The sequence below is a fragment of the Gorilla gorilla genome, chromosome 21 (assembly GCF_029281585.2).
Source record: "Gorilla gorilla gorilla isolate KB3781 chromosome 21, NHGRI_mGorGor1-v2.1_pri, whole genome shotgun sequence".
Lineage (NCBI taxonomy): Eukaryota > Metazoa > Chordata > Mammalia > Primates > Hominidae > Gorilla > Gorilla gorilla.
Genome location: NC_073245.2, coordinates 50779419 through 50791171, shown reverse-complemented (window position 1 = coordinate 50791171; position 11753 = coordinate 50779419). Strand labels below are relative to the sequence as shown.

Sequence of the window (11753 nt, the reverse complement as noted above, 5' to 3'; positions counted from 1 at the left end):
GCTGGGAGAGCTGGGGCATGGTTTCAAGAGTCCTAGCCCAGCTGTGGGAAGGCCAGAATTCCTACAAGAGGAAGTCTGGGAAAATGGACTAGAATGAGTGTCCAAGAGGAGCAGTGCCCTGGCAGGGTGCTCCTGATGCAGGGCCCAGAGGCCAAGAGAAGGAGGAGCAGGTGGTCTGGGTTGGGGGTGATTCCCTGGAACTGGGTCCTGAAGGGGCTGCGGTCAGAGAGAGAGAGCTGAGCAGCATAGCTGGGAAAGGCTTGAGCACACATTTTTTTTCTGGCTACAAAACCTTTCCAGACACCAAAACGGGGCTACTGTGCAGTCAGCGTCTCTGGCCACTAGGCCCAGCTGGAGGTCCTGCTGTGCGTGGGCAGAACAGGCAGAACACACAGTGCAAGGTAGGCAGCTCCCAGGCACAGTTCAGAGGGCACACGTCAGCAGCTCTTGGCAGAGGCATGGCCACAATAGTTCTCATGGTTGTTTCAAGTGGTCCATTCACTCCACTATGTGTGATCCAGGCCTGAAGGCACTCATCCGGCTCCAAGATGCCCTTCACAAAGGGGGCAGTGGGCGGCAGGGGATGATCTCTGCACCTCCCCCCTTTCCTGACTGTCTAGTCCTTCTAGGGCTCAAATTTTCTGCAAGCAGAGGGCACAGCTGGCACTTTCTTGCTCCCATAACATAAGCATCTATCTCCTCAGCAATTCCCAGCCCCTGAAAGGTGAGCCTCTATTGGCAGTGTTTTAATTATACAAGCTCCTTCCAGCAGAGAAGGCCAAATACTTTTCTTAAAATTAATCAAACTTTGAGTATTTCATGAAATACTCATTTAATGTTCATTTAAACTACAGATCTAAATTATAAAGGGCAGCCAAAGCCGAGCAGACATCCCCTGAAAGGGTAAAATTAACAGCACCAGTGTAGGAGTAAAGATTCAGCCTGTATCCAAAAGCACACACAAAGTTATTAGATAAGAATCTCCTTAAAATTTAATTGACTAAATGTATTACATTCAATATTCCATGGGCTTCTTCTGGACAAAGGATCGGCATAAATACAAACAAACCTCTGGACCTTCTTCCCTAACCGACGAAGATGAAACACAGGAGGCAAGGGGCACGGGCACGCCTTCATATTTACACTTCGCCTTTACTTTACAGTTCAGTGCCAGAAATATTTACAGAAAATACAATAAGAAAAAGATCATGTCTTGGCAACATACTGAAATTCATACAAACTGTATATATGATTTCAAGCAAATAATGATACTGCTTATTTTTTAGCCACAACTGCCAAGCCCTTCAGAGGAGAAAGATGTCTTGGTCACTATAAGAGATGAGGACTTGGGAAACTTGGTTTGCTTCAACAAGTATTTATTGGGCGCCTACTATATGCAAGGCACTGTGGAATCCCAAATTATACCTTTTCCCTCACCATTAAAAAAAGAAAAGCATCTGAAGAACATGAGTTGATATTCTGAGAAACACACTAGAAGTACATGGCTTCTTTAGCTACTAAGAAACCCACCGTTTGATTCCACATCGTACGGATGGACCACCTCCAATCTCTCCAACTCAGGAAAAGAGGCTGTCATGGAAATCTTTAAAACAGACCATCTGACTCCAATGTCATTTCATGTAAACACGGCAATCAGTTCTTTTCAGGAAGAGAGAACCTGAATGGGCTTTAAAATGGTGAATAGAGAACTACTGCCAGCAGCAGTGTCAAATTACCTCCAATACATGTTTCTTTTTTTATTATTTATTTATTTATTTATTTTTACCACCTACCACAAAACACATCTTTGAGCAAGGCTAACTTCCACTTTGGGTAAAGCTCCACCTTCCAGAAGAAATGAATACTCTTAAAGACTCTGCCTCTCTAGAACCCAGTCTGCAGAGTCTGACCAATGCTTCCCTAGTGTATGGAGAAGGTAACCGTTCATGAAGTCCTCATACACAGAACCTGCAGCAGGTAACTGACATTACTGGCCAAAGGTGTGGGTACTTGTATTTATCAATGAATCCAGAGGAAAATGGGCTGCTCTGAAATAAAGGATCTGGAAATGAAGGAAAATGTGCATGAGTATGCGAGTGTGTGTGTGTGTGTGTGTGTGTGTGTGTGTGTGTCTGATTAGTCCTTTCAAAGGCCCAATGGATGGAAGAGGGTCTCAGGAAGAAGCCCTAGACAAAAAGGAAAGCTACCTAAATAAGGAAAGGATTAACAAGGTAAAAGCCCTCCTCACTGTCCTCAGTGCTCCCAACCAGAGGGGAGGAGAAAAGCTCCCTCCTGCAACTTAAGAAGGCAGTAGAAGAGCAACCTTACTTACCACCTTCCTCTTCACGGAATGCCACACTCATCCACCCCCGGCATACCCAAGAGATATAGCAACTGAACTGTTTAAGCCACAGACAAAAGTGGTCCTGGTTTCCCCCCAGAGGCTAGAACATATGCTGGCAAATTTATCAATGGACTACTAAATATTAATATTAGGTGCTAAATATGTTCCTCCAGTGTTATTCTACTCAAAGTGATTTTTAACACAGGCAGGTGGGTAAAAATAATGACCATGAACTCAAATCCATACTAGTGAAAGAGCTAAGGGTTCTTCCCACTCCCTCTTTGGGCAGATGTTATTTTGAGCAGAAGGAACCAGCGCCTGGTAAGGTATGGGTATCCCATATTCCACTGGCTCCGTACACACTGGGAGTTTCATGCCTTCAGGGGCTGCACATCCTTCCTTCCCTGGAAGACGAGGGAGTCTCCCAGATCACGAATGCATTCAACATGATTGTTCATGTATCAAATATATTGGAATTACAAGGAGTTGCCAGAATTTAGAGCTAACTGAAGGATCAGCAAGACCAACCCTCATACACACACACACAGAGCACATTTTTCTGAAATTAACTATGCCAAAAGTAAAAGTTTGATCTGAAGAATCACACTGAAGAAGTACATCTACATCAGTTATTTTTAACCTCTGGAATGCTGTAAGTTACATATTAATTTATAGCCTTCTCTGCTCACTTCAACTAGAACAAGACCCCATTTTCCCCTCAAAATGTCAATCTAGAATTACCTTGAAAGTTATTAAACCTCATCTTCTTCCTGTGAACTACTAGAACATTTTTAGGGTAGAATTTGCTCATTTTTATCCTATATGCCCTCTCCCATGCTACCATCTGGAAACATCAATTTATTGCCCAGCTTAAAAAGAAAATCAACTATTGAATAATACTATAACCTGAATGGAAACTGGAGTCATAGAAAGAGGAGATTATCTTTACCTGAGCTTAAAACAAACACGAACAGGTTATGGCAAACTTTAAACCAAGAGCTGCTATGCCCATATTTCTTGCTTATAGATGACAAAATGCACATTTCTGGAATAAGAGACATTTGCACAGGGAATTAGGTCTCACACTATCCCCACTCCGTAAGTAAACCACCAAAACATCAAACCAAACAGATGGTTGTAGCTCTGACCCATAGTCCACTGATATCAGAGTTCAAGTGGGAAAACACTCCTTATACAACTGTGATCATTCCTCTTTGGACTTTAAATATCACTTATTTTCTTAAAATAATCTTACTAAAGAAGAAAGCACATGAGAATAGGATAAATGAGCAGTGTGTACTGTAGCACTGTAACAGGAATCCTTGGATGTTCTGGGTCTGGCCACCTCAAAAGTTTTATCCCTGCAGAAAAGTAGCAGCGAGGTAACAGAAGTATTTCCAAAACCTGGCAGGGATCTGTTGGCTGGCAAAGTCCAGAAAACATGACAACAACAGCCATTTCTAACAGTAGCCACCCAAAGAGGTGGTCACTCATGTTTGTCAATTATGAGGAAATCCAGTAGTTCTCTGGGAGAGATCTGAATTAGTAGCGTTGAGAGGCTATTCCTGAACCCCATATTAGAATCCTTCACAAACTACTGCAGTTTGCTGCTTGGTCCTGAAATAAGAGACAATGGATGAAACCAAATAATTTTCAACCCTTATTGTGAATTTACATTTCTTTAAATAATATTTAATCAATGAATCACAAATATTTAACCTGTCATTATGTCACCCCGCTGGACAATAATGGAGAGAGTGGGGTGTCACTGCTGTCTTATAACTTTTAACCCCACAAACTTTATTTGCATCCCCATTAAAGGACAAGGCCATGCTCCATTTCTGATCTGTTCCTGGGTCACTGAGAAACTGAGGCTTTCAGACAGATCTGTGCAGTGATGAGAAGGACAACTTTTTGAAATGTGGAGAAAAAAAATATGACATCTTTTAATGTCAGGCTTCTTATCTGAGCAAAAAACATGTATCATCTTTTCTTTTTGTCAGTGTGACAGCTGGATGACAAGAAGACCTACAAGTGAGTAGAAGGCTGTGACTTCTTTCCTTCTCCTCCATGCTATCAACATGAGTCTTTAAATGTCCTGTAAGATTCTGAGAAAGATTTTAATTTTGAATACAACCTCCTAAAAAGTGAGGTATAAAACTATCTTCAACTTCTATATTGCAAATTTGTTGATACTACCAATGCACGTATTTAACTGAGATGCATAAAAGCCTTTCTCCTCAAAAGGCTTATGTTTAACTAAAATTGTCACTTTTAAAAGAAAGTTTATGGCTAAAATGTATATCATCATTATCAGCAGGAGTATGATTGTGTCTGGGAGCCCATTTCACTAGATAGCCCAAAGTCTCCTATCAAATGGGTTATAATGTGTTTCTTCTATTCTGGTGATTAAACAGTAAGCTCTTGGGAGTGATTTGTTTTTATTTTTACAGTGATCACCTATCAAACTGTTCTGCTGTGTTATAGTTCCCAAACTGGAGTTCAACAGTCTTAGAAATTCAGTGGTCTAAGAACTGCAGTTCTTGAGTCCAACCTCCTGGAAAAGTGAAGTATAAAACTCTGGCTCCAACTGCTTGCTCCGGTACTTGTTGACAATGTCGGTGATTTTCTGTTTCCGGCGGACATGGGGGGGACTGTAGGAGTCACTTTCGAGTCTCTTTCTTCTACAAATGTTAATTACAGTCTGCCTCACCAGAAAGCCTTGAAAATAGAGAGTTTTAAAATAAACGTTAGAAACTAGTCACTTACGTAGGTGAACTGTAAGTATTCAGGTGAACTATTCTCCGCATACTCAAAACTACTTCATTCAATTTGCAAACTTCCCATCCCCAGAGAGATAGACATAGTGCTAAGATAAAACTGTCAGAAGAAACACACAATGACAAGGAAAAGGAGAATCAAAATCTAGTCTAAAAACCTATTTTCTGTCCTGGATTACAAACAGCTTTCTTCAATATTTTAATACTAGAAGTTAGTGAGGTTTTACTTATACTTACTAGATTAAGGACAGATTTAAAAAGAACAAAACATGCTCCCTTTTTAACAAGAGCCATACCATTTCCTACATGTGGAAGCTATTAATTATCACCATTTCCTTATTTTTACTTCTTTTTGGTTTATAAAAATGATAAAGAAAAAGAAAATTTAACTCTTCAGCCACATATGAAGACCTTACCAAGAGCTCGCCTGCTGACAATCATCCCATCCACAAGAGGGATGACCATATTAAATTTTCCAGTGGCTCCTTGAATTTTTATCCGGAATAATCCAGTGTTTAAAGGGTGGATGAAGATGACAGGAACTTCTTTTTCAAGAGTTGTAGATCTTAAGAGAAGAAAATTTTTATCTCAGACACCCAAGAGTTGAAGTCCCCGAGACACCCAAGAGTTGAAGTCCCCCACATATAGCCTAAGATTACTAAAGGGACCCGTTGCTTGGCAGTGGTCTGAGAAAAGCCAAGGGGTCAGTGTGCTCAGAATCTGCTTTCTGGGAATCCATGCTGCTGACCCCTATAACATCTGGTCCTAAAGGTCCATTACTGGGTCAAGCTTTCTAAGCTAACAGAAAGGAGCTGAAAAAATATATATGCTTGGAAAACCAATAGGGACACTGGGTGGAAGGAGAGGCCAAGAGTACTCTGCTGCATGGAGTTAAGAATTTAGCAACCAGCTATGGGACTTTCACTTTAGTTCCTCTTCTTGTAGGGAACAAAAGTGTGGCCGGCCAGAGTACAAGGAATTCCAGCATAGTCAAGGCTGATAATCCCAGAGGAGAAGCAGGAACACAGCTTTGGCCCATGACAGGAATCCCCGACATAATTTTTTTTCAGGGTGGGGAAGGAGGTTGGGAGAGCCATTAATCTAAGCCAGCTGCAAATGTCCTTCTCGGCTATGGTGATAAATGGCCGCATTGTGGCAGGGCCAAAGCCCTCACAGCCTCTGGCCAGGCAGCAGATGCTAAAGTTGGCAACTGCTCCTATGGAGGGGCGAGTTACTCATTACACACCAGGGATAGGCCAACCCATATAATATTACATGTTATTTGTGATGCTACATGTTGGGGTCTTTTTGCAACCCAATGAGTTTTCTTTCTATATAGGTAAGGTGATTTTGGCCAAAGCAACACTGAATCAATCTTTCAAGACATTAAAAAAAAAAAAAGAAAAATCAATCCTTGAGTAATTCTGTCCCCAAGACAAATTATAAACTTTGCTAATCTACCAATAAAATATATATTTTACTGTCAAATTGTATTACAACCTTTGACCTAAAAAGATGAAAACTTGAGAGGCCAAGGCAGGAGGATCACTTGAGCCCAGGAGTTCGAGACCAGCCTGGGTAACATGGTGATACCTTGTGCCCAGTTTTGTTTTGTTTTTTTAAATTAAAAAAAAAAAAAAGATGAAAACAACAAAGACAGTAAATGATAAGTAAGTCTCTTCTAATTAGTTCCAGAAAAGTCTACTCATGACTATTCTATAGTCTCTTCTTTAGCAAGTTAGTGTCATAAAGAAAAAAGGACTGTTCCAGATTAAAAGAGACTGAAGGAATTAAAACCAGATATATAGTCCTGGAGTGAATTCTTTACCAATTGTGAAGAATATTTTAGTAAAAATGAAGAAATTTGAATGTTGGCTATTAGATAATATTAAGAAAGTATTACTAACTTTATTATTGCGATGTTGTTTAGCTATCTGAAAAGTTTCTTACTTTTCAGATGCATACTGATGTATTTGGAACGTTAAGATATCTGTAATTTGTTTTAAAACACCAAAGCATATAAAACATGGAAGTTTTAAGAATGACTTGCCCTCTTTTAGAAGTTTAAAATGATAATGCTAAAATAAATCATCTTTACTTACTTCATTTCAACAACAATCACCTAACAATATTAGAATAAATTCATCTTATATGCAATTTGAATCAGCTCACATAACTAAAAGGAACTTAAAATATCAAGTTTCAGGGTAGCTCTGTGATGAGAGAGATGCAGGGTCAATGCAGTTGGGGTCAAAGGCCTGGATTCAGGTAGCTTTCTCCTGCATTTACTGGATGTGTGATACTAAGGAATAACCTCTTTGAGCCTATTTTATCCCACTAGTAAAACGGAAAATAACTTTTGAACTCTTAGAGTTATAAACCAAAAACAAGTAAGCAAACCTTGAAAACTACAAAGCCTATACAAATACATTGTTACCATTCTTAGAATCAGATTATTCTCTTTTTATCCTTCTTGTGTATGGGCAGGTAAAACAAATTTTAACCCAATTATAAAGTATTACATTTTGCTTAGAAACATATTTCTGTTAATTAGCTCATATGATTTAGGATATTTTAACTGCTATTTGGCCACACTGTTTTGGCCAATTTAACTCCATTATTTCAATCTAATATTGCTACCCTACTATTACGGTCTTTATTTTTAATTGCCTCTACTTCTCCATTTTTCTTTTTGCTCTACATAAATGTAAAATAGCAATTAATTATACTATTAAAACTCCTGCTAAAGCACCCAACATCACTAATCATCAGGGAAATGCAAATCAAAATCATAATGAGATAGCACCTCATTCCAGGTAGGATGGTTATTTTCAAAAAAACCAAAAGAAAACAAGTGTTGGCGAGAATGTGGAGAAAAGGGAATCCCCTTGTATGCTGGTGGTGGAAATGTAAACTGGTACAGCCACTGTGGAAAACAGTATTGTTCCTCAACAAATTAAAAATAGAATGTTCATATGATCCAGCAATCCCACTTCAGAGTATATATCCAGAGGAAGTGAAACCAGGATCTCAAAGAGATAGCAGCACTCCCATTTTCACTGCAGCATTCTTCACAATAGCTAAGACATGGAGGCAACCTAAATATCCATCAATGGACGAATAGACAAGGAAAATGTGGTGTACACATACAATGAAATATTATTCAGTCTTAAAATGGAAATCCTGCCATCTGCAACAACATGGGTGAATCTAGAGTACATTATGATTTAGGCAGGCACAAAAAGACAAATTCCACATGATATTACTTATATGACAAATCTAAAATAAACTCAGAGAAGCAGAGAGTAGAATTCTAGTTGTCAGGAACTGCAGGGAGGGAAAAATGTGGAGGTATTAGCCAAAAGGTGATATAAAGTTTCAGTTATGCAGGATAAGTCCTAAAGATCAACAGTATAGTACAGTGGCTACAGCTAATAATACAGTACTGTATACTTAAAAATTTGCTAAGAGGGTAGATCTTATGTTAAGTGGTTCTTATCACAAAATAATAATAATAATGAATTAAGTGGGCAGGAGAAAACTTCTGGAGATGGTAGAAGTGTTCAGGAATAGATTGCTGTGATGGTTTCATGCATATATACTTATCTCCAAGCTCATCGAGTTGTATACATTAAATACGTACAGCTTTTAACAAGTCAATCAGTTATACTTCAATAAAGTGGCTTTAAAAAAATCCATGCTATACTAATTTGATAACCTTGTACATTGTATACAAACTTCTTTCTTTGATCTTTTTTGTTTTTATTTCTAGTTGTCTACAACTCTTTCGTTTCATAATTCTTTATTTATTAAGCTGCAATCAATATGTTAAAAAAAGACATGCTGATGAACTTCAAGCAAATAGAGTGTACCTCAGTGAAGTGCTACTATTTGCAGTAGTTTCCACACCAGTACTGATCTCTGTCATCAGCTCTGAGAGGGGAAAGTTTTCTGGAAGAAAATAATAGCATTACAATTAATATCTCTCTCATTTTCCCAAACAGATAATAGGAAATCTAATTTTCTAATCTCTTTACATAAGTGAGTGGCAAATATATGGACTGTGCTGTCCTGAAATATCATCTTAATTATTCTCTACAAATTAAAAAATTCTCTCTCAAGACATTTTTTAGCTAATTTCATCTAAAGCAAAGAGTTTTTAGAAAATATGTTCTGTGATCTTCGAGGGCTTGGTTGAAAAGTAACTATCACACTTTCCCACAAACTCTGGGCTGGATGGGATTTTAGGCAAGTATATATTTCTAATGCTCTAATGTTGCTTATGTAAAAATCATGAGAAACTTACCCAGAGCGCAACTCTTAAGGACAAATTAAGCTTTATACTAAAACGAGACAGTAGGACATGTGGGTGGAGAGAGGGTAAGTGAAGTGCTTCCCCTTCCCTTTTCCAAAGGTCCTGGGATGACTGAGACCAACTGGCAACAAACCACTGACTGTGATGCCAACATGAATAGCCAAAAGCTTTGTATCTACTGGTCTCATCAAATCTTCACAACTATGAAAAAAGTACCAGGATTTAACAGAGGAGTAATCTAAGGCTTAAAGAAACTGAGTAGTGGAGCTGGGGTACAAACCAAGGCTTGCTGAACTCCAGGACTAGCTCCTGGCCATACCATGCTTATGTGCCCACTCCCTGTAGACATTTAGCAAGTCATTGTCATATACTGCCATTTTATTTATGGACAAAGTCCTCATACAGTACCTATATCATCATAGCGTTCCACCCAGACTACAGAAACTCTTGTCTCAGGTCCAAGGGGAGGAACAGGGCGACCCTGAGGCAGCTTCCTCATTCTGGAACTGGGACTGAGCTACATGAAGAAGAAGAAGACAGAGAGCGGGAAAAACAACAGCAACAAAAAACTGGCTTAATAAAACTACCCAGTCATTCATTTGTCAAGGTGCTCAGTGACATAAGTATCAGGTCATGGAAAATCACTTTAGGAAAAAGTGTATACATTTGCAACAAAGCTCGTCTTTGGCTCCTGTTCATCAGTCTTAACCTAGGACAAGGCTTAAAATTGTCAAAGAAAAAAATGGAAGGAATACTGAATAATTATAATTTGCATTAATAAAAACAAAATTTACACACAGTATCTTAATGAGGGCTTAAAAGATTTGAGTCTATCTCTGTTAGGGCCAGAAAGCAGCACCCTTCCCCATCACAGCAACATCACTACTTGTCTGGGGATCCTAATCTCTAAAATGTCCCATCAGCAAGTTATTCCTAGATTCCAGACCAAATGTCTCCTACTGCAATTTATGCTTAATTCCTTTTTCTCATCAGTAGAAAGAAAAACGAGTTGTTTGGGCCTTCATTACCATGCAGTGTGCTTCTGGCTTCCTGCCACCCTAATCAACTCTAAGTTTCACTGCAAGGTTAACAGGACTATGTTGCTCCCCTTTAGCAAACTGGTACCCTGAGCTGCACCTCTTTTGAGGCATGCAGCAGAACTAAGTTTGTGCTAAAGCCCTAAACAAAGCTCATGTGTACAGAGGGAAGAATCTCATACTTGAGGTGAATTTTAAAATTAAACCTGCTTTATTAGCATAGAAATATACATGTCTTTACCAGATGACCAGAGTCCATGGCAAGTCCCCCCAGATAATTATATCTACTCTGACATTCACAGAAAATGGCCAGACCAAGAGATTTCTCCCAAACTAGTGACAGACATCTGGCCATATTCACAGACTACTTTCTTAGTATCAAGGCCCCTATTTAGCTTTGACTCTCTAACTTCTTCCATCTCTGACCTCTAGCCCTAGATTTAAAGAGCTCCTGTGATTAGGTCAGGTCTACTTGGAAAATCTCCCTTTTGATTAACTCAAAGTAACCCAATTAAACCCACAGGATCCCTTTGCCAAATAATGTAACATAATCACAGTTATCCTATCATAGTCACAAGTTCTACCCACACGCAAGGAGAGGACATTGTACACGGGCAAACGTCGCTGGGGGTTACCTTAAAATTTTGCCCAACACCCTGGCGTTTTTCCTGCAATCTTGCTAAACTCACCTCAATAGTTCTAGTGGATTTTTAAAAAGATTCCTGAGGGTTTTCTACTTACATGATCATGTCATCTGCAAATACATACAGTTTTACTTCTTTGTTTCTAATCTTTATGTACTGTGTTTCCTTTTGTCTTATTTCTCTGTGTAGGCCCCTCCTCTACCATGTTGAACGTAAGTGGTGAGAATAGGCATCCTTGCCTTGTCCTCCACCTCAGAGGAAAAGCATTCAAGAATAATGTACAATGTATAAGTATAATGTTAGCTGTAGGTTTTTAGTAGATGCTCTGTATCAAGTTGAGGAAGTTCTATTCATAGTTTGCTGAGAACTTTTCTCATAAATGAGTACTGAATTTTTGTCAACTGCGTTTTCTCCATCTATTGAGATAACCATATGGTTTTGCTTTTTTTTTTGTTTTTGTTTTTGTTTTAGTTTGTTAGTGTCTGCAAAGTACAGTATAAGTGAGAAACAAAAACATGGTGCTTTATCTGGGTTCTAAGGAATAACTATGCTGGCATTCAGAAAATGAGTATAAGGGCAGCTAATCACTGAATACGAGTTCTGTCCACAAATCTCAAATAAAAAAAACTTTTA

At 39.0% G+C, this 11753-nt stretch overlaps 1 protein-coding gene across 4 annotated transcripts in view; it reads right to left on the bottom strand.

The window, feature by feature from the left end:
• Window positions 1-966: 966 nt before the first annotated feature.
• Window positions 967-11753, bottom strand: part of RALGAPB (Ral GTPase activating protein non-catalytic subunit beta) — a 105964-nt gene continuing 95177 nt past the window's right edge. For all 4 annotated transcript variants that reach the window (XM_055373230.2, XM_019017373.4, XM_004062139.5 and 1 more), the window contains exons 27-30: window positions 9848-9956; window positions 8997-9075; window positions 5541-5689; window positions 967-5065 (exon numbers count right to left, since the gene is read on the bottom strand). In XM_055373230.2, coding sequence (XP_055229205.2) covers window positions 4872-5065; window positions 5541-5689; window positions 8997-9075; window positions 9848-9956 — 531 coding nt within the window. In that variant the 3' untranslated portion in view covers window positions 967-4871. The remainder of the gene's footprint in view (window positions 5066-5540; window positions 5690-8996; window positions 9076-9847; window positions 9957-11753) is intronic.